At 55.9% G+C, this 19,820-nt stretch overlaps 8 protein-coding genes across 8 annotated transcripts; 4 read left to right on the top strand and 4 right to left on the bottom strand.

Annotated features, from left to right (window-relative positions):
* Positions 1–1,240: 1,240 nt before the first annotated feature.
* Positions 1,241–2,107, top strand: ATR1 (Core atranone cluster (CAC) protein 1; the record flags this gene model as incomplete). Its single annotated transcript, XM_032031843.1, has 3 exons — positions 1,241–1,604; positions 1,654–1,736; positions 1,793–2,107. 3 exons carry the CDS (start codon positions 1,241–1,243, stop codon positions 2,105–2,107), a joined length of 762 nt encoding a protein of 253 aa, XP_031888751.1.
* A 64-nt stretch (positions 2,108–2,171) lies between these two features.
* Positions 2,172–2,813, bottom strand: yddQ-1 (putative isochorismatase family protein YddQ; the record flags this gene model as incomplete). Its single annotated transcript, XM_032031844.1, has 2 exons — positions 2,172–2,357; positions 2,412–2,813. The coding sequence occupies 2 exons, from the start codon at positions 2,811–2,813 to the stop codon at positions 2,172–2,174; spliced, it is 588 nt and encodes a 195-aa protein (XP_031888756.1).
* Positions 2,814–3,615: 802 nt separating this feature from the next.
* On the bottom strand, positions 3,616–6,288 carry CGGC5_v002934 (uncharacterized protein; the record flags this gene model as incomplete). Its single annotated transcript, XM_032031845.1, has 1 exon — positions 3,616–6,288. One exon carries the CDS (start codon positions 6,286–6,288, stop codon positions 3,616–3,618), a length of 2,673 nt encoding a protein of 890 aa, XP_031888757.1.
* Positions 6,289–7,371: 1,083 nt separating this feature from the next.
* Positions 7,372–9,106, top strand: AMTR1-4 (Transcription activator AMTR1; the record flags this gene model as incomplete). Its single annotated transcript, XM_032031847.1, has 3 exons — positions 7,372–7,893; positions 7,951–8,323; positions 8,382–9,106. 3 exons carry the CDS (start codon positions 7,372–7,374, stop codon positions 9,104–9,106), a joined length of 1,620 nt encoding a protein of 539 aa, XP_031888947.1.
* A 77-nt stretch (positions 9,107–9,183) lies between these two features.
* On the bottom strand, positions 9,184–11,534 carry CGGC5_v002936 (Sterol regulatory element-binding protein ECM22; the record flags this gene model as incomplete). The annotated part of the gene is made up of 5 exons (XM_032031848.1): positions 9,184–9,893; positions 9,949–10,312; positions 10,374–10,994; positions 11,061–11,218; positions 11,396–11,534. The coding sequence occupies 5 exons, from the start codon at positions 11,532–11,534 to the stop codon at positions 9,184–9,186; spliced, it is 1,992 nt and encodes a 663-aa protein (XP_031888946.1).
* Positions 11,535–12,472: 938 nt separating this feature from the next.
* xyl1 (putative NAD(P)H-dependent D-xylose reductase xyl1) lies at positions 12,473–13,575 on the top strand (the record flags this gene model as incomplete). Its single annotated transcript, XM_032031849.1, has 3 exons — positions 12,473–12,577; positions 12,642–12,920; positions 12,985–13,575. 3 exons carry the CDS (start codon positions 12,473–12,475, stop codon positions 13,573–13,575), a joined length of 975 nt encoding a protein of 324 aa, XP_031888949.1.
* A 943-nt stretch (positions 13,576–14,518) lies between these two features.
* Positions 14,519–15,928, top strand: ladA (L-arabinitol 4-dehydrogenase; the record flags this gene model as incomplete). Its single annotated transcript, XM_032031850.1, has 4 exons — positions 14,519–14,754; positions 14,830–15,117; positions 15,188–15,656; positions 15,722–15,928. The coding sequence occupies 4 exons, from the start codon at positions 14,519–14,521 to the stop codon at positions 15,926–15,928; spliced, it is 1,200 nt and encodes a 399-aa protein (XP_031888948.1).
* Positions 15,929–16,372: 444 nt separating this feature from the next.
* CGGC5_v002939 (uncharacterized protein) lies at positions 16,373–17,347 on the bottom strand (the record flags this gene model as incomplete). The annotated part of the gene is made up of 1 exon (XM_032031851.1): positions 16,373–17,347. The coding sequence occupies one exon, from the start codon at positions 17,345–17,347 to the stop codon at positions 16,373–16,375; it is 975 nt and encodes a 324-aa protein (XP_031888951.1).
* Between the last annotated feature and the right edge of the window lie 2,473 nt (positions 17,348–19,820).

Genomic DNA, 19,820 nt, shown 5'->3' on the forward strand with positions numbered 1-19,820 from the left:
AAGGCTGATGATCCAAAGTGGGCCGGGATTATATTATAACTCGCCCTAAACATAGCACTCATCGTACAGCGACTTGATAAGCTGTAGGAATTCCGGGCTGCTTCGATTAGAATGCAATCAGAGTTCGCAGCGAGCTCATTGCCACTAACGAAAACCAAAACTAGACGCCCACAAGCTTTTTACTGCCTTTCGTGCCATAATCGACCGGAAGAGAAATATAGTGAACTCTTAAGCCCGCTTTTCATGGCGCTTCTTCATATGCTAGCCTGCCTCGCCGATGAGAATATCGTTGGGTTCCCGAAAGATATCTACATAGATCTTCATCAAAGGCCCTGTTCAAGACTCTTGCGCAGTGTTAGTCATAATCTTAAGATCATTAGTCCACAATCTTTTGAAGGTGCGCTTTGCATCGATTCGGGAAAACCCTCACCGTGCATGCCGACTCTCCCACGAACGACATGAAGAAATTATCAAGTAAAATACTATCGATCTTTTTGCCCCGGCGATGGATCTGACTGATACGTTCGGATCACGAGTGCCATTGCCTACTTAGTGATCCGGATGCCTGCCATGTCGACTGGATGCTACGCGTGGTGCTCTCCCGTGTCTTCGTCCTTGTAGCGGCACCCGTGTGTCTGATATGTAGCGTTGATGGCGCCTCTCATGTTGAGAAGTATCTAGTGGTCTTTACACCGCAATCCATGGAATCTCTGATCAAGTGCTGTTAATAGATCATTCTGATGGTCCGGCTCCTCAACTGATAAGTTCAGGAGAGATGAACCTTTTGGCTGGGCTGGCTGAGGCAGGAACTGCATATGACTCTGGTAACAGAAACTCAGTCCATTCCCTAGGTTCGATCAAACTGGGGCATGGTGGCAGACGTAAGATAGTAGATCTCAGGTTTGCGGTGAATTGAACAACCGTCGTCATGAATTGACAGGCATGTACTGGATGTTGATGTAAGTATGTTCTCCCTTCCGAGACTGAGCCGTGAGCTCGGCCGCAATTGTGGGGCCGCCCCGGAATCCCCGGGGGATAAGGATACCCGCAAACAGCGACCTGCATTTCCGAAGTCGCATCTGCGGTCAAGTTTGGTACTCGTTAGCCGGAAACGTGCCTTGTGTTGGTGCGTCCAAAAATGCCGCTACCCAATATTTCACAATCTCAACCCCAACCAAGAAACTATCGTTCCAGGAATCTGTCTTGACTGACCCAGAAGGCGGATTTGAGAATCACGAAGATGTCGGAAAATATCCAAGGCCCCGGTCTCCTTTTCGTGAACTCCAAGATTATTCGCCCAGATCTCATTGACGAGGAGTCGTTCTTTAAATGGTACGATGAAGACCATATTGCGGAGATCCTCGCAACGAGCGGTATCCAGTCAGCCTTTCGCTTCCTCGACGTCAACATCGGCAGCGTCGAACGGCCGTATCTAGCCATGTACCCGATGAGAGACATTGGCTTCACGCAAACCGAGGAGTTCCGCAACATCAACGTCTCGAGCGACATGCTTCCGAACGGCGGCCCCATTTACGACCTTGCAGACTTTGATGTGCGGTACTACAAGTTGGTCCAGGTATTTGATCCTAAGAAGAAGGGCAAAGGTAAGCAGCACATGCTAGCTCGTGTATGCTGCGTGGCTGAAGACTATAGGCGTTGTAAAAACGATTATTGCAGCTCAGTACGAGCTGGGTGAGCTCACCGAAGATGAGTTTGACAGCTGGTACAGGAAAGAGGTGAGTTTGGTCGATGCAGATATGGGGATAATGTCACTGATGTTACATAAATGAAGCATCTTGACCAGTTGGCCGGTGTGCCAGGATATCTCCGAACAACGAGGTTCAAAATCGCCCTTGCTCGGTCTAACGCGCAGTCCCGCGCGCTGAAAGGCCTGTCCACGAATGATGAGCCCCCACCGCAACCTCCAAAGTGGCTGGCAGTTCACGAATTTGAGTCTGAAGAAGTTGACTTGGTGTCACTCAGACAGCTGACTGATACGGAGTGGACTCGTAAGATCAACAGTGTTTCGAAAACGCGCGTATTTCCAGTGTTCAAGATCGCCAAGGCCCATGGCTCAGGTGACTGGTTTCATGATGTGGCTGAATAGAGACTCGGGCGGATGCGCTTTTTGTCGTGTATTTTAGAGGATACATAGTTGTGGCAAGTTCTCATTACGCAATGTCCTTGCTTTGAACAATGGTGCCAAATGCGTCTCCAATCTCACTCAAGGCGACCTTGGTAAGTTGGGCAGCATCAACCCCGGGAATGTCACGATCGCCAACCGCATCCTCCGCCACGAGAACGTCAAAGCCGCGCTGGGCAGCTTGTCTCGCCGTCGTAGAAACACATACATGCGCCTAGAAAAATGATTAGCCCCCCAATTCCCTCACTACTCTCCTCATAAAACTTACCATGTATCCCGTAAACACAACCTTTTTCCCCTGCTCCCCCTTCCCCTCAAGATGCTCCTGCAGATCCGTCCCGGCGAACGATCCAGGGAAGTTCTTGTGCACGACCTTCTCTCCATCTTCGGGCGCGAGCTCCTCAAATTCCTCAGAAAGCCGCGTACCGGGCGTGAAGACGGGTGCCCCCGCCGGTGTGTCGTGGACGACGTGCACGATGCTGCCGCCGGCGCTGCGGTACTTCTGCAACAGGGAGGCGATGGCGTTGCGGGAGGACGCGACGTCGGAAACGGCCAGCTTGCCCTCGGCGTACTCGTTTTGGGCGTCGATGATGACGAGGGTGCTATTGGTTGGCGTGGCCGTTGAGGGCGGGGCGCCGATGATTTGGCGGAACGAGGTTGCTGAGGCCATTGTGGGTGCTGTGTCTACCAGTAGTAAAGCGGCTGTGGTTGACAGATACGAAATCAAGAAACAGGATCAATAAGCTTATTTTTACGGAAGAAACAATATTCTATCACTGAATTGTGTCAGATATTGGGTCATTCTGCGGAAGGGGGTCTCCGCACTTTGGTCATCGAATCCCCCGCATTTGTCATCGATCCCGTCATCGAACCCCAGTAAGTGGAATGAGACAAAAGACGCCCCGCCCCGATTCCGAACGCTTGTGCCGAGGGCGAAGGATCTTGACAGTCTTCGATCGGGGGCCCGAGAACACCGGAGCCGGAAGGTGAAGATCTCCGGATACAGTTGACCCGGCGCCGTTCGACGATAAATGCTTCGGCAACACAATGATTACGAAAGGGTCAATACCAGCCGGTGAGTCGATCGTCGTCAAAGCTGGACGCGCCAATTCTTCCTACGGTCCTTGCCCAAAGCCTGTGACTAGGTAGCAATTCGAGATTCTTGAGTCTACAGGCCGGTGATTGCATTGACAACTGGAATTCGGTGTTATGCTTGACTTGCTACGAGATAGGGTCAACATGGAGAGGACCTAAAATACCACTGAAACAGATGTTAGCTCATATGCCGTATAGCCTAGCACAGCCTATACGGGATCAGGAACTTCGAGCACTTCAGGCACATCTCGTTGAACAACAAGACTCTCAGAGGAGAAACTAGTCACCGCTCCATCGAGGTTTTCATGAATACAAACCACCCACGACACTGACACATGGACCTCCAAAATAATTATTGTTGACTAAACAATTGTTAATCAAGGTAACCCAAACTGCGTCAGCAGTGCCTGAGGGGGCCATTCTCCCTTTGCTTGTTCATCGAGACCGCCCTCAAACGTGTAAGTTCCCGACCCAACCGTCTTCTCTTCACTTCCATCCGGCAGCGACACTACAGCCGTGGCATTCGGAGGAACCGTCAACTCCAAGACCAACCTGTCACCATCCCTTATCTCCCATCTAGCGCGAACCTGGCCACTCGGGCTCAGGTACTCAACCTCCGCATGCTTCAACCCCCCTCCCGGCCTCGGCCTCACCAGAAACTTCGTCCACCCAGGCTCCAGCGGCGATAGCCCTCCAATGCTAGCATGCATCCAGTTCGCCACGCTGCCAAGAGCATAGTGATTGAAGCTCGTCATCTCGCCGGGGTTAATGGTGCCGTCCTCCAGCATACTATCCCACCTCTCCCACACTGTCGTCGCACCCTTCGTGACCGGGTACATCCACGAGGGACACCCCTTCTCGAGCAACATGCGGTACGCGTGCTGCGTGTGCCCCGTCTCAGACAGCGCGTGCAGAATGACCGGCGTGCCCGCAAAGCCCGTCGACACTCTGAACTTGGAGTACTGCACCAGCCGCGCCAGTCTCGCCGCGGCGGCCTTGCGCTGGGCGGGGGTGTCGTGCAGGTCAAAGAGCAGGGCGAGGGCTAGGGCGGTCTGGGAGTCGGCGACAACGAAGCCTGCCTTGGTGATGTACTTGTCCTGGAAGAGCTGCTTGAGGCGCTTGTGCTCGGCCGCGAATTTGTCTGCGTCTTCTGTGATGGAGAGGATACGGGCGATTTGGGAGACGACGCCCGTGACGTGGACGAGGTAGGCGTCCGCGACGAGGGTGCCGTCGGTTCTCGCGAGGCCGGGTTCGGCGGGCGGCGCGTTCGGGTCGAGCCAGTCGCCGAGCTGCCACAGGTCGGTGTCCCAGAGGCCGTCGTCGCCTCGCTTGATGGAGTTGAGGTAGTCCTTCATGCCCGGATACGTTTCTTGAAGAACGCCGGTGTCGCCAAACCACTTGTATAGAGTCCACGGCACCAATACGACGACGTCGTCCCAGACAGCCTGCGGAAGCGCGGGAAATGGGCCGTCCTTCATGACATTTGGCACAACCAGTGGAACCACTCCGCCAGCATCCTTCTGATCGAAGATCACATCCCTCATCCAGTTGCTCAGCATTTCGCCACAATCATACAAAAACGAGGCCGTGGGGCTGAAGATCTGGATATCCCCCGTCCATCCCAACCGCTCGTCACGCTGGGGACAGTCTGTAGGGATCGAGACGAAGTTGCCGCGCATACTCCACACGACGTTGCGGTGTAGCGCGTTGATATCCTCGTTAGAGCACGAGAAGAAGCCTGTTCGCCGCATGTCGGTATGCATTACTACCGCAGACAAGGAGTCAAGGGTGACCTCATCAGCAGCCCAGCCGTCCAGCTCGACGTAACGGAAGCCATGGTAGGTGAAGTGCGGCGACCAGTCCTGCAACCCGCGCCCGCCGCCGAAGATGATGGTGTCCGTCTGCTTTGCTCGTCTCAAAGGGCGGATGCCGAGGTAGCCGTTCTCGAGGACCTCTGCGTGGCGGATGGTGAGGCGGTGGCCGTCTGGCTTCTTGAGGGAGTGGAGGACGAGTTTGCCGACGAGGTTCTGACCAAAGTCGATGAGGGTCTTGCCGGAGGGGTCTGTGAAAACTTTGGTGGGTTTGATCGTTTCGGTAATGCGCACCGGCGGGGAGGATGATGGGACCAGAGACGGTTTGGGGAAGGGGAGGGTCTCTACGGAGGTCCATTGTGATGTGTTGTCGTGATGCCAGTCGTCGACTTCGAGGCCGAGGTCGTAGGTCTCGCCGTCGTAGATGTCGCTTCCCACGATGGGCGAGGGATGGCACTCCCAGAATTCATCTGTGGTAAGGCGGAACTCGGATCCGCTGTCGAGGAGGTCGAGTTGAGCAAGGACGCCGATGCGGTCGCCGTAGAAACACGTCAGACCGCCTCCCCAGAGAACGCGGCCGGCGTACCATCCCTCGTTGACTTCCACGGACAGGACGTTGGACTGCCCGGGTTTCAAAAGGGGTCCGACGTCGAAGCATTGGTACTGGATGCGGTGTTGGTAGGCCGTCCATCCGGGGGCAAGCCACTCATCTCCAATTCTCTTGCCGTTGAGGTAGGCTTCGTATATTCCTAGAGCTGTGATATAGAGTCTTGCACGGCCGCCGTTGAGCTCGGGGGCGGTGAAAGTCTTGCGGAAACGGACGGGCCGGATGCCCCGCTCATCCGGGTGCGTTTCCGACCGGGGCGGAGCTGTGATGGGCTTCGCGGACCAGTCGTCCCGAGACAGGAGGGCAGCCTCGACCGTCGCCGGTTCGGACCATTCTGTGTTAAGCTGTCCGTTGTCGGACGTGCCGGAGGACTTGACGCGGATGATCGCTGTTTCTGCTGAAGCTAGAGGGCTATCCGGCCATGGTACTAGGACCGATGAGCTGCTCTCGACATGAAACGATTGGGGTTGCTTCCCGCTCCGGATGATTTCGACGTCGTAGGATGTCTGCTTCCAATTCTTTGGGACAGGGTCGGATGTCACTCTCCAGGAGATTCGAGGGGTTGGAGATGGGACACCAACGCCGCCCGCGGCATGTTCAAACCGTACGTCTGTGATGGTGATAGGAGCCATGATTCAGGGAAGCCCGAGAACGTGTGTATGAACGGAGAGAGGGAAGAGCCATGAACGAGAGTCAAGGAGCTATCAAATACTCCTCAAAGAGATCGTCAGGGTCCAGATAAAGCCAGATCGTAACGCATCTGATCCACTGCGCTTCATCGGCAAGTGGTCTCGGTTTCCTCATTGGAATCAAGGTTGGATGAGCCCCGCGGCCGGTGACATCAGCACCGAAACGCCGAGTGGGCGGCCCCGCTGAGCCGGAGGAGTTAAGGCCGAGAGAAGAGGAACACGAACTGTGTGTGTTGTACCCTAAAAGACGTTGTCCTCTCATCTTCCATCGAACATGGTTTTGCCAAGGTTGTTGTTGAACTCTGTACACTTACAAATTTCTTGGCTATTCGGCCGTCAATGAGAGCGCTGATCGACATTGCCTTGCCCTTACTGCAATACCTTCGGTGAGACTCCTCTTTCGCTGAAGCGACGTATGTCAAAACAGGCTGGAAGACGAAGTCAATACAACATACAGCGAGACCTTTTCACGATGATAAGACAGCCCGGATATCTCACCGAGACTCACCTGCACCACACACCTCAACAGACCTCGGTAGCCGCGTTCCGACTGACACCGGGTAAGGGACCATCAACATCGGGCTAGGTCCGTTGGTTTCTTCCCCCTTTACCCCTGCCCCTTGTCCATTTACTCCGCAACACTTCCCCCCAAGTGGAGAAACAGTGGACAATGGACTCATTTGGCCGGCGCAACGCGGTGAAGACAGCTCACGAGACACCAATGACCGGCGCCCAGCTCCCCCGCAGTTTCCGCTAACTTGGGTTCCCCGCAGCAGTTCAATGCGCCCTCCCTTCCCCTGTCTTGGTGCATTGCCCGTTCGGAGAGAGACGCTGGAGCCGAGATCCAGTGTTTTTTCTCCTCCCGCATGACCTTCCGAAACCTTCATCGTGAATGGAGCCAAGGGGTATGTCTGTCTGGTCTCTGAACGACAACGACGTGAAAGCTTGGCTGTGTTCACTGTTGCATGTCTCGCGCCCCAGCTTCAGACTCATCATAGAGAGTCTGTATCTCTCTGAAAAAACAGGATGCTCTCGCCAGCGACGATAAACGACTCCGACTCAACCGCAGCGCTGCCCCTCGACCGCGTCGAAAGCACCGGCTCTCAGTCTCATTCTCAGTCGCGGTCTCACGCCCACTCTCACTCACTCTCTCACTCCCAGGGCCCCTCTCACTATGGCGCCGCTGCGGTGACTCCAGCTGCGTCGACGTGGGGCCTCGGCGACCCGGCACCTTCGCAGCATCTCTCCTCCGAGGCGTCAACATCACCGGCAGAGTCATGGCGTCTGGATGAGTTTGTGACGGACCCTGGTTACCTCGCCTACCAGGAGGAACTGCGATGCCTCATCTTCAACACCGCCCAAACCGCCGCGCCCACCAGAGAGGGCACGCCCGAAGCCGCAGATGGCGGGTTCGCCGCGGGAGGCTTCGCTGCCCCGGGGACTATGCTGGGCGACGATTCGGCAGCGCGGAGGCATGCTGGACAGATCTTAGGTACGGGAAGGAGGTTGGAGTATCTCAAAAACTACGTCGGTGAGGTCGCGCCATGGGTGAGTCAATTGTAGGAACCCGCATAATTCTGTTTCGGTATACTCACCATCCACCAGCTCGACATGTTCGACAGCGACCGCGCCTTTGGCATCCAAGTCCCGGTATTGGCACGCAGCTCTCCCGCCCTCTTGTATGCCGTCCTGGCTCTGTCGGCACGCCAGATGGAGCGCAAAGAGGGCAAGCAGACATCCTTCGACAGCCTAGAGCTCTACCAAGAGGCCATCCGGCTCCTGACGCCCCTGCTCCAGTCCCGAGACCAGAAGATCATCCCCATATGCACCATTCTATGCTGCCTGGAGATGATGTCCGCGAGTGCGCAGGACTGGCGCAAACATCTCGAAGGCTGCGCGGCGCTCTTTGACTCTTTCTATGTCCACGGGTTCAGCGGCGGCCTCTTACAAGCCGTGTTCTGGTGCTACGCTAGGATGGGTATGTCCCCAACATCTCACTTCACATTCCTCTTCACATCTACTCACTGACTGCCCAGATCTCTGCGGTGCCCTCATATCCGACGGCACCGAAAGCACCCTCCTCACGCCCTCCAAATGGCTCCCCAGCGGCGCCTCCCACAACGACGCGCGCGAGCTCTTCCACCAGTCCGGCGGCACCCCCGACATGCACGCCAACTACGCCGTCTACCTCTGCGCCAAGGTCTGCGAGCTCGTCGCCGACAGGACGCGCTACTTCGAGCTCGGCGACGCCGGCACCTGCAGCAGCCCCGACGAGCTGACCGACCGCTGGGTCCGCCTCTGGGAGGACCTGCAGGCCTGGACGCGCGACCGCCCGCCCGAGCTGCTGCCGGTGCAGAGCATCCAGAGCAGCCCGTTCCCGCAGATCCTGTTCCTCCACTGGGCGGCGATATCGTCGAATCAGCTGTATCACACGGCGTGTACCCTGCTGCTCGGGTCAATGCCGCGGCCGCTGAGTATCAAGCTCGGCGGCGTCACGGGGTCTGCGATATGGCACGCGAAGTGTATTTGTGGCATCTCCCTGGCGAACCCGCACCAGGGCTGTCTGAATAATGCGATCCAGCCGCTGTGGGTGGCCGGCCGGCTGCTCAGTCACAAGTCGGAGCACGCGCTGCTGGTGAGGCTCATCCGCAGCATCGAGGCCGTCACCGGATGGGGGACGTGCTGGAGGATCGACGACCTCGAGACCGCGTGGGGATACAAGGTTCGCAAAGAGCTCAGGGTTGCTGACATGGCAAGATGATTATGCTTCAAGGTGTCTCTGGCAAGGTATTTTACGCCTTGCGAAACTACGGAAATGCGCCGTTGAACTGGTATCGTTTACACCAACCCCCAATCCTCCCTCACCCTGGCCGCAAACCCGTCCACATTCCACCCAGCCAGCGCCTTCACGCGCTCGAAACACTCCAGAATTGCCCGCTGCTGCGGCTCGTACGTCATCCGCTGCGCCGCGAGGTACAGCGACGCCACAAGACACAGGTCCCAGCTGTCGCGGCGGTCGTTGTTCAGCGCGATGCCGCACACCCTCTGCGCGTGCCACAGCGGGGACGTCGCCGACGACGAGCTGCCGCCCGACTTCTTCGTCCCCGCGGCCGCCTGCAGCGTGCGCGGCTTGTTCTGCAGGAGCAGCAGCATCGCGGTGTGGTACAGCTGGTTCGCGAAGACGGCGGCGCCGTTGGTGAAGAGGATGATGGGGAAGAGGGTCTCGTCGCCGCCGTCGATCTCGACCATCGGCCGGAACTCCTGCGCGCGGTTGGTATACCAGAGGCCCAGCGCGTCGCTGAGCATCGTCCAGCGGTGGACCGGGGTTAGAGGGGTAGCGCCGTTGGCATTGGGGGTGGTGGTCTGCGGCGGGAAGCTGCCGCTGCAGAAGTTGACGACCTTGGCGCAGAGGAGGAGGGGTTCGATGGTGTACTGGAAGATGGTCTCTGCGACGGCGGAGGAGTTGTTCCACTGCTGCGATATGGGGTTGTAGTTTAGCTGTTCGGGGACGGAGATGGGGGAGCCTGTCACGAGGGCGGCTGCGAGCTCTGCCAGGAGAGGTCAGCATGAAGGAACCGAGGATATGTCGAACATGAGCTGTACCTAGTCTGATCAAGACAGAAAGAATAGCGATTGTCTTCTGGCTTGCTTCCGCCAAGGCCACGGCCCAAAAGTTGTCGTTGATAACGATGGGTAACTCGTGCCACCCGTTGGGGATATCGGTGATGAACCGGCAGGCTGTCGACAATGTCAAATGTGCCAGGTCGCCGTCATTAATATTATTCAAACTGTTCTGATTCCACGGCGCTGCCTCGGCAAGCGTCTTCAGGTACTCGGCGTCGTTCGCCATCGCGCGTGAGTCTGTCGTTGCGGCGACGGCAAGGAGGGCGTGGAGGACTCCCTCGGACTCGATGGCTAGGCGGGGGACGTAGAGTCCGAAGGTCTGGCTCATGTCGCAGAGGTCAAGCTAAAAGAGTGTCTTAGTAAATCCATACAGTCATCATGATTCGAAGCTCGGCTCAACTTACCCAAGGCGCGACCTGGTACCTAAAGTGGCGCAATAACTGAAGCAGTCGGTCTTGCGAGATGGTCTTCGCAGCGGGGACCACCACATTCGACCCCCTCCGTTCCCTAACTGAACCCGGCGAGACAGACATCAAATCTCTCGGACTCACGCCGATGCCGTCCGCGCCGATCCCAAAAGACGCGGAGCCCTGGTCGGGGGACTGGACCAGGCCGGTCGTCGTCGTGCCCTCGCTGCCCAGGGACAGCAGCACATTGAGGGCCGTCTCGTAGGCGGCGTCGTTGTTGGGCGAGGTCCCGTTCAGCTTGCCTGTGATGTCGAGATTTCGTACCGGCGAAGATAGGCTCTCGTGGCCTATGCTCTGCGCGCGCCATTGTGTCGGCGGCGGCGGGGGAGGCGGATGGTGGTTCTGCGAGATGTTCGGCTCGATTGGATGCGGTTTCGGGGTCGGAGGCTCTAAGGGTTGAGGATTTGCTTGGAAGGTCACGATGGTAGGCGTTTGCGCTGGGGGAGGATGTGGCGGCGGCGGCGCATTATTCGTCGCGGGTGCATTGTGAGGTTTTTGAGGTGGAGGAGAGGCAGAGCCGTCTTTTGCGCCCTGTTTCGCTGCCCCGGGACTCACGAACTGTGATGTTGTTGGTGAGTCGTGATGAAGAACAGGATCAGCTGATTCTCATCATCGTACACGTACCTGGAGCCTCGAGTACTTTGGCGTCGTCGCCTCAGTCGCCGTCCTCGGCGACGGTGAGACTGTCAACGCATTCTTGTTCAAGAAGGTCAGTCGAGGGCCGTATTGGCACTCAAAGTTGCCATCGATGCAGCGCTGGCAGCGTGGTTTGCCTTCGTCGCCTGCATGGGAAAAGATGAGTTATCGGTCAGGACGATAACATGATTGTATATGCTTCACCGAGTGTAACCGGGGCCGGCGAAGAAACACCACGAGTTGTGGGGATGATGACTCCAGCAACAGTACAGCGAAACTCAAACACAATTCCTAAGATGCAAAACGAGATAAGATAGACTCACATTTACGCCGTCGGATCCGACACTTTAGACACCCGGTCCTCGTCCTCTTGTGTCTGGTTTTGGACGGGTTCGTCTGTTGACTGCCGCCAGCTCCCCCAGCCGCGGCGGTTGCTGATGCTGATTCCGTGTCGTCCGCCATTATTCTCGGTATCCCTCTCGGTCTCTCACTATCTCTCACTCAGCCTGCGACGACCGTGCTGTGCGCTGAGTGTGTGTGCGTGTGTGTGTGCCATTGTGGGAAGGGATAATTTTGTCGGATTGGGAAGGCAGACGACGTCCCCAACAAATAGTGGAGGAACGCGGAGAGACGCGGATGGAGGAAGCGGATGTGTGTACGGGGTATTGAGAGGCGACGGGTGCAGGGAAGATGGCTCGACGAGGCGTTGATGGTGGTGTGTGGTGTGGTGGGGATGAGAACTTGGAAACTTGGGGTTGGGAGTGCCACGCGATCACGGTTCGAGACAAGCGTTGACAGGGAGTTGGCGAGGAATGGCCGATGGAGCTGTTGAATAGGCGGCTCTTTTCTTGTCTCTTTAGAAATGAGCTGGTTTTCACTCAGTTGGGGTAAAGACCATTGAATAACAGTTGCAGCATCGTTCCAGCCGGTCGTCATCCGACGCTTCATGGCAAGCCACGTCTTTTCAAAAGCACATATGCAGCATTTCGCCGTGGATAATTGACCCCATTTCCCCATCTCATGTGAGCGGTCTGGTCTTTTCAATTCCCCTCGTGGAACCCGGTCGAACACGAGTCAAACAGGGGGGCCACTAAGCGCGGGGATGCTTGCCCGTTTTTGCTAAGGAACGGTTAGCATTACCGTAAACGGAAATCCTAAGCACCGCCAGAGATGCCCCTCCATGACGATGCAAGTGAAATGAGATTCGGGCTGCGACGCGACGGATGGTGCCCTGAGGCGGGGTCATTTGAAAAGATGCTGAAATATTTACAATCGGGGTCAGGCCGAAAATATTGATGACCACGAGTGCTTTGCCTTTCTCTTGCTTCACATCTCTCGCTCTTCTCACAGTTGTCTCCTTCAGCATCAATACCCCAATTCATTCACAAATTCCAGTCACAATGGGCAAGGACACCATCACCCTCGCTTCCGGCCGCGAGATGCCTCTCGTCGGTTTTGGCCTGTGGAAGGTTCCCCGCGAGACCTGCGCCGACACTGTCTACAACGTGAGTTGACCTATTGTCCTGTGAGCTCTTATCGAGGCGACTATCTGACTTTGACGACATACAGGCCATCAAGACCGGCTACCGCCTCTTTGACGGCGCCTACGACTATCAGAATGAGAAGGAGACCGGCGAGGGTGTCCGCCGCGCCATCGCCGACGGCCTCGTCAAGCGTGAGGACATCTTCATCACCACCAAGCTGTGGAACAACTACCACCGCAAGGAGCACGCTCTCGGGATGGCCAAGAAGCAGAACGAGACACTCGGTCTGGGATACATCGACCTCTACCTCATTCACTTCCCCGTCGCTCTGAAGTACATTGAGCCCTCCAAGATCCCCTACCCCGTAAGTTCCTCATTATTCTCAAATAATGCAAGCGAGAGGACAGAAGTCTAATAACGCAACCCAGGCCTGGTGGCAAGACGAGGCCCAGACCATCGTCGAGACCGACAACGTGCCCATCCGCGAGACCTGGGAGGTCCTCGAGTCCCTCGTCGACCAGGGCATCGCCAAGTCCATCGGCGTCTCCAACTTCCAGGCCCAGTCCCTCTACGACGTCCAGTCCTACGCCCGCCACCCCATCTCCTCCCTCCAGATCGAGCACCACCCTTACCTCGTCCAGCCCGACCTCATCTCCATGGCCCAGGAGAACAACATCGCCGTCACCGCCTACTCCTCCTTCGGCCCCCAGTCCTTCCTCGAGATCTCCAACAAGCGCGCCATCGGCGCAAAGGGCCTCTTCGAGGTCGACGCCGTCACCAAGGCCGCCGCCGCGCACAACGCCACCCCTGCGCAGGTTCTCCTGAGATGGGCCACCCAGCGCGGCATCGCCGTCATCCCCAAGAGCAACAGCCAGAACCGCCTGCAGCAGAACCTCGAGGTCAACGGCTTCGATCTGACCCCCGCGGAGCTCGAGGCCATCTCCGACCTTGACCTTGGCCTGCGCTTCAACGACCCTGGCTTCTACCTGCCCCAGAAGCCTCTGCGCATCTTTGCCTAAGGGATGTTTCTTAATGATGTGAATGACTGGAAAATGGGTGGGAGGATGCGTCTTGGATAATGATCTTTGGGATCAGTGGTTACCATAGAAATGGCCAACAAAGGCCTTGATGAATGAATCAAAAGTTACCCGCATACAAAAATCTTCTTTCTCAATTGAAATTCTCCCTGTTGATTGACTTGAAGCCAAGCGACGGGTACGAAAGGCATGAGGCACGCTTCCCCGGCATCATCATAGCTTCACACGAGCTCAAGCTAGAGCTCTCAAAGACTTCGTTCGCAATGCATGCAGATAATGCGCCCACCCAAGCTATCTGTCCTCTCATGTCTCTCGGAACTCGGCCGATGGAGGGGGCGGGGCATCGGTCGCCGGGGGACGGAACCCGGTGCCCCCAACACGAACCTGGCAATCAGCTTTAAACAGCCGGCATTTTCCCGGAGTCTAAGCAAGTCCAGAACTGCCGGTGAGGTGCTTAAAATTTCCGCATCGGGAAGTCCCAAGCATCACCAACAGACGAAGAGGAAGTGTTAGTCGCCCCGCGTCGGTCAGTTCCCCACTCTTCCTTCTGGCAAACCCCAATTGGAACCGTCCCGTCCGATTGTCGACAATATTACCGACCGGAACATAGATCACACGACGAGAAATTATTTTGTTTGGTGTGAAGCGGGACGGGACGCGAGCTAGAAAGGACTGTTGAGCTTTCTTCTCCTTTTTCCATTAGATCCTCGACGAATAGAAACGAAGGAGATTATCCGGTTGGGAGAAAGCTCTTCCTTAACAGCTTGTGTTTTTCCGTTTCAAAGTCTACCACCTTCTTCTCTTCCCTCTGTCGCGACACGGAACGTAGCTTTGGACGAAAGGATCACCGTTTGTGTTTGTTTAAACTTGCGATTTGTCGTCCCTCCTTCGCCCGGTCTTCCTGCCACATACCACACGTCCGAAGATGTGCACAACGATATCCGAGGCGCCCGTCAACGGCGTCGCGCCCACCAAGAACGGCATCGTCGTCGTCACGGAGATGGAGAAGAACGCCGCCCCCGTCGAGACTCTGAAGGCGCCGCTGCCGAACCCCTCATTGGTGGTCACGGCCGACCACCGCCTCAAGGCAGAGGAAGCCCCCGTCCTGGCGCCCAAGAAGGGCGAGGTCCTGGTTCACGTTAAGGCGACTGGTGTTTGCGGGTGAGTTTGCTCCGCGAGAAATCTCGGAAGCTCCTGTCATGAGAAGACAATGCGCTGACAGTCCCTCGTTTCCAGATCCGACATCCACTTCTGGAAGACGGGCAAGATCGGCACTCTCGTCTTTGAAGGCGACTGCATCATTGGCCACGAGGCCGCCGGCGTGGTCATCCGCTGCGGCGAGGGCGTCAAGAACCTCAAGCCCGGCGACCGCGTCGCCATTGAGCCCGGCGTGCCCTGCGGCGAGTGCTTCCTCTGCACAGAGGGCCGTTACAACCTCTGCGAAGACGTCCAGTTCGCCGGCGTGTACCCTTACCACGGCACCATCCAGCGCTACAAGTGCCATCCCGCCAAGTGGCTTCACAAGTAAGTGTCCACGTTCCACGAGTTCATGACAGCATCGCGGAGAATATGCGGCGCTAACTCACAAACACAGGCTGCCCGACAACATCTCCTACGCCGAAGGCGCCCTCCTCGAGCCCCTCAGCGTCGCGATGCACGGCATCCGCACCGCCGGCCTCTCCCTTGGCGTCGGCGCCGTTGTCTGCGGCGCGGGGCCCATCGGCCTCATCACCCTCGCCGCCGCGCGCGCCTCGGGCGCGCACCCGCTCGTCATCACCGACATCGAGCCGTCGCGCCTCGCCTTCGCCAAGACGCTCGTGCCCAGCGTCATCACGTACCGCGTCGACCCGGCGCTCGGCAACGAGGGCAACGGCAAGGCGATCCGCGCGCTGTTTGGGGATGACGAGTACAGCGCCCCGCGGACGGTGCTTGAGTGCACTGGTGTCGAGAGCAGCATCTGCACGGCGGCGTTCACGGCGCGTCGCGGCGGTATGGTCATGGTCATCGGCGTGGGAAGGGAGATTATGAACAACTTGCCGTTTATGCATCTTTCTCTGGCCGAGGTGGGTTCTATTTGTTCTGGTTTCTGGGTCAATGGTGGGATATACTGACGATGTTTGCCTTGCAGATCAAGCTCGAGTTCATCAACCGATACCGCGACACGTGGCCCGCCGGTATCGCGTGCCTGAGCAGCGGCATTCTCGACCTCAAGAGCCTCATCTCGCACACCTTCCCTCTCGAGCAGGCCGTCGATGCACTCACGCTGGCATCCGACTACAGGAACGGCAGCATCAAGGTTCAGATTGTGGACGAGGTCGACTCCGAGGTCTTTTAGATGAGAACAGCGGGGATAGGAGCATTGGTATCGGGGTGATGAATGAGGCACGGTGTTGATTGGGGCTTTATGTGATAAACTTTGGATGGGTAATGCGGTCGAGCATAGCATACTTAGCGACTTTGGCGTTGCGGCTAATGAATTTAATTCATGTGAACGGTGTTTTTGGTTTGAATGTGCTCATATTCTTGATATATTCAAGATTCGTGGCCCGGCCGACTGACGTCTCTGGCTAGTACGACCGGGAACCCTCTTTGGGCTCATGACCACCAATACCCATTGATATCACAGATGCTATTTTATCAATCAGTTTTATCCATTTTATGGGCGCTCTGTCTGCCGAATGTCTTCTGTCAAAGTTGAAAATGGCCATAGCCGTTGAAATCATACAACGGCCGACCAGGCCCGTATCCAGCCCAATGCTCGCCTTGATCTCTCCTCTGGTCATTGTTCTCTGTCCCCCGGGTTTCCCCGGTTTTGATCTCTTCTTTGATTCTCATCTCTGTCGCCCATGTCTTCTTGACCTCGATCTCTCCTTTGGACATCCTCTCCGCCTCTCGTATTCTCCTGTCCTTGATGTCTCAAATATCTCACATTCATACCATCATCGGTGAACCTCAACTCCACATGCGGCTCGAATCGCCGCTGATCAACCCAAAACCCCACTCCTCGAACATCCGACTCGCTGACGAAGAACTCTCCGAATACGTCGACAAGCTGCATCTGCCCCGTCTGTCTCGGTAACATAGCAACCCCAGGGCTGAGGAAGCGCTGACAGAAAGCCAACACCCTCTCTCTCAAATCATTCATACGTTGCCGGAAGTCCTCATTCACCACGACGGCATCGTTGTGCTCAACGAAGAGCTCTTGTAAAGGGTAGAGGATGCTCTGCGTCCTGCCACATTCCCGTCCTTCCCATGTCCAGCAGGACACGAAGAGCTCGAAAATGCAGTTTCCGTACCTGACATTGAATACGATGTGCGGTGTCCGTTTGAAATAGTTATATGGGATGTTCTCGTACCCTTCGTCCAGCAATTCTGCAACATCATCGTCAGAAGGAGGTACCGACACGCCGAATGTGACATGCGTGATGGCCGCTGGAGCGATTTGTCTGGACCAGTGGTTTTCGGGGAGTTCCTCCTCGGCTGCCCCGTCGTTGTTGTTTACCGGTGCTGGTGGAAGCTCTTCTATGTCACGGTCGTCATACTCAGGGATGGGCTCAGGCCATGGCTCTGGGTCTGGATCTGGGTCTGCGAATTCCGGACCATAGTCGGGAATACGACCTGCACCTACAGGCCGCTGTGGTCGTGGCGGGTCTTGCGGAATGTCTTGGGGGGTTTCTTGGTTAACCGGTTGCTGTGGTCTTGCCGGCTCGGGAGCCGGGGGGTTGGGCCCGTAGTTTGGTAGCCATCTCTCCATGATGACATATGTAGTTGTGTTGAATGATATTCCTCGCGTCTTCGGGTTGATGGAATTATAGCTCTCGGAGAAGCCCATTTATATCGGGCATTGTGTGCTGTTATTCGTGGTGGTGAATCAGACACGAACACACGCACTGTTCTTTGACTCAATAGTAGTGATTCGGTCATAACAGATCAAACGATGCGAGAGCCTTGGGCGGCCCAAGTCGATGAATAAAATTCAAGGCCCGACTGTTTATCACTTGAGAAATAAGCTAAGCCTCATCCCTGAGTCTCACGCTGTCCGCCTGATGTTGACCATTTTGGGTAACTGCGAGCAATCGCGGCATACGTTTTTGGCCTACTCTTATGATTTCAAACCTCTCGTGGTCTTTAGAAGCCTGGACCGGATATATGCAGATGAAGAAAAACAACTTTGTGGTGGTGATGAGAAAACTGACGTTGATGTCCTGATCCGCGCATTGGTCATTGAATTCCTTTGTACAACGTCATGTAGTACACAAGAAAAAGTACCTCTTTTCCTATGATCGAGATTTGAAACTCGGAAACACAAGAACATCTTATCATAGCCACAACTAGGAAATGTGTCCCCTCGTGGGGTGTGATATTATCTGGTATCTGGAAGAGCTTGTGAGCTTAGTAGCAGATCCAGTGATGGATGTATTACGAGATGAGGTCCCTCGTCATTTGTTTCTTGGTCGTAGATCCAAGACCACATGGATTGCCCGTTGGGCCAAGAATCCAGCTGAGCAGAAAATCTGAACCAACTTAATACGTATGATTCCATGTGTTTGCGAATTCATCCTTGCAGCAATTGGCGAGTGCTCAAGTCAGCCTGTGGTCGAGGCAATGTCCCACAGAGCACGGGTGCGAGATCGGCGAACTCGCTACCGAGCCAACAGCATTGGGGAACTTCTATTTTGCCATGCACATTTCATTCTCGGCGTCCAGACTGACGCGCAAGTCGCGTATGCACATGAGACCTCACAAATGCCTTTTCGGACCTACATACCATTGCCCTGGGAAATCATGCCGCTGGGCCACAACCTCCGACAGGCAACAAGCTCAGTCTTCTCCCTTCATGACCTGCTCCGGCCGCCGAACTCTTTCCGGACAGTTCGTCTGAACAAGGTTAAGATTAACCACAATCCTGACCCCCCAATCGCACCGAGCTTCTGCCCACATCCCACCTTACCGTGCCCGCAAACCCCCAACAACTGAGCGGACAGACCACTGAAGAAGCCCTGTCAAAACGCCCCAGGATCCAGGATCTCGTCGCGCTAGAGTGTATCAGAAGCTCCGTCGTCCCCCAGCGGGGCCGCGTGCTTTTTCGCTTCAATTTAGCGTCGGGGTCCCTTGGCTGCGGTGAGCGCTGTCATGGCCCGTCAAAATTGGCTAATTCCTTCGCTTCGGGGCCTGCTCCCTGCTAGAATGTCAATCACTTCCCGAAGGAGGCGTCCACTTTGCGGCATCTCCATCGACTTCACTGTTCCTTGCGTCGTCGTCGGCGGACCGCCGAAAAGTTAGCTGAGATGGAGAAGAGAAAATCGCACCACTCTGGGAAGGTGAGGGTTTGCGCTCCCGATAGCCTCGGGTTCCAGATAAGAGTTGCGGAAGTGCGACTGAAGAGAAGTGCCTGCGTCGCTATGTTCACTGTACTCAATGACAGGCTGTTGTAGTGATCCAGTTGCCCTTTTATGACGCTTCGATTCACTGCCCGGGCATAAGATGCAGATTTGGACCTTGACTTCAGATTCGCTGCTGACCTACATGCACCGATGCTAAGGGGTACGTGGACCTGGACGCCGAACTAACAGATAACGTGAGTGAACCCAGGGCTTGTGCAGACCGGGGGTAAAGTTGGATTCGGGACGGAATGGACTGCGGTCTGTGGTCCAGCCTTCACTGTGAGAAACTTGGCATCGGCATCGAGCCAGACTATTGGGAGCAAGGTGACCTTCTGAATGGGCAGTGGCATCGTGCGCTGAGAGATCGAGGTCCACTGATAGGCACCTTCAAGTGATCGTCGGATGCGACCAACGTTGATTTTCAGGTTGAGGTGATGACATTTTCTTGGAGGAAACGAGGAAACAAAGGCTTTCCAGTATGGTTCATCAGTTTTCAATAATCATGCATGGTATTGGAGACAAGATGTTTGGCGTTGGATGTAGCTGTGACCGGCCGATGTCAAGGCCCGCTGTGATCAGGATAGTAAATAGCCCGTAAGGGAGATTTCGAAAGTAAACTCGATGGCCCCCAAACACAGCATTGGCTAGCGAGTGGTTTGCAAATCCTTTTTCCCTACTGCATAGCTAGCTACGGCGGACTTGTGAAGGTCTACATGACGTTGCAGTAACAACCATCTGCGGGCCTAGCATTTGTGTTAGTTCAAGCATTTCATGAGCATTGTTATTGTGAGAAGCTTACCAAACACCACAGCAGAATCCTTGCTTGTCAATGCAACCGCCACG

The sequence above is a fragment of the Colletotrichum fructicola genome, assembly GCF_000319635.2.
Source record: "Colletotrichum fructicola Nara gc5 chromosome Unknown KSG_Nara_v1_contig02, whole genome shotgun sequence".
Classification (NCBI taxonomy): Eukaryota; Fungi; Ascomycota; class Sordariomycetes; order Glomerellales; family Glomerellaceae; genus Colletotrichum; species Colletotrichum fructicola.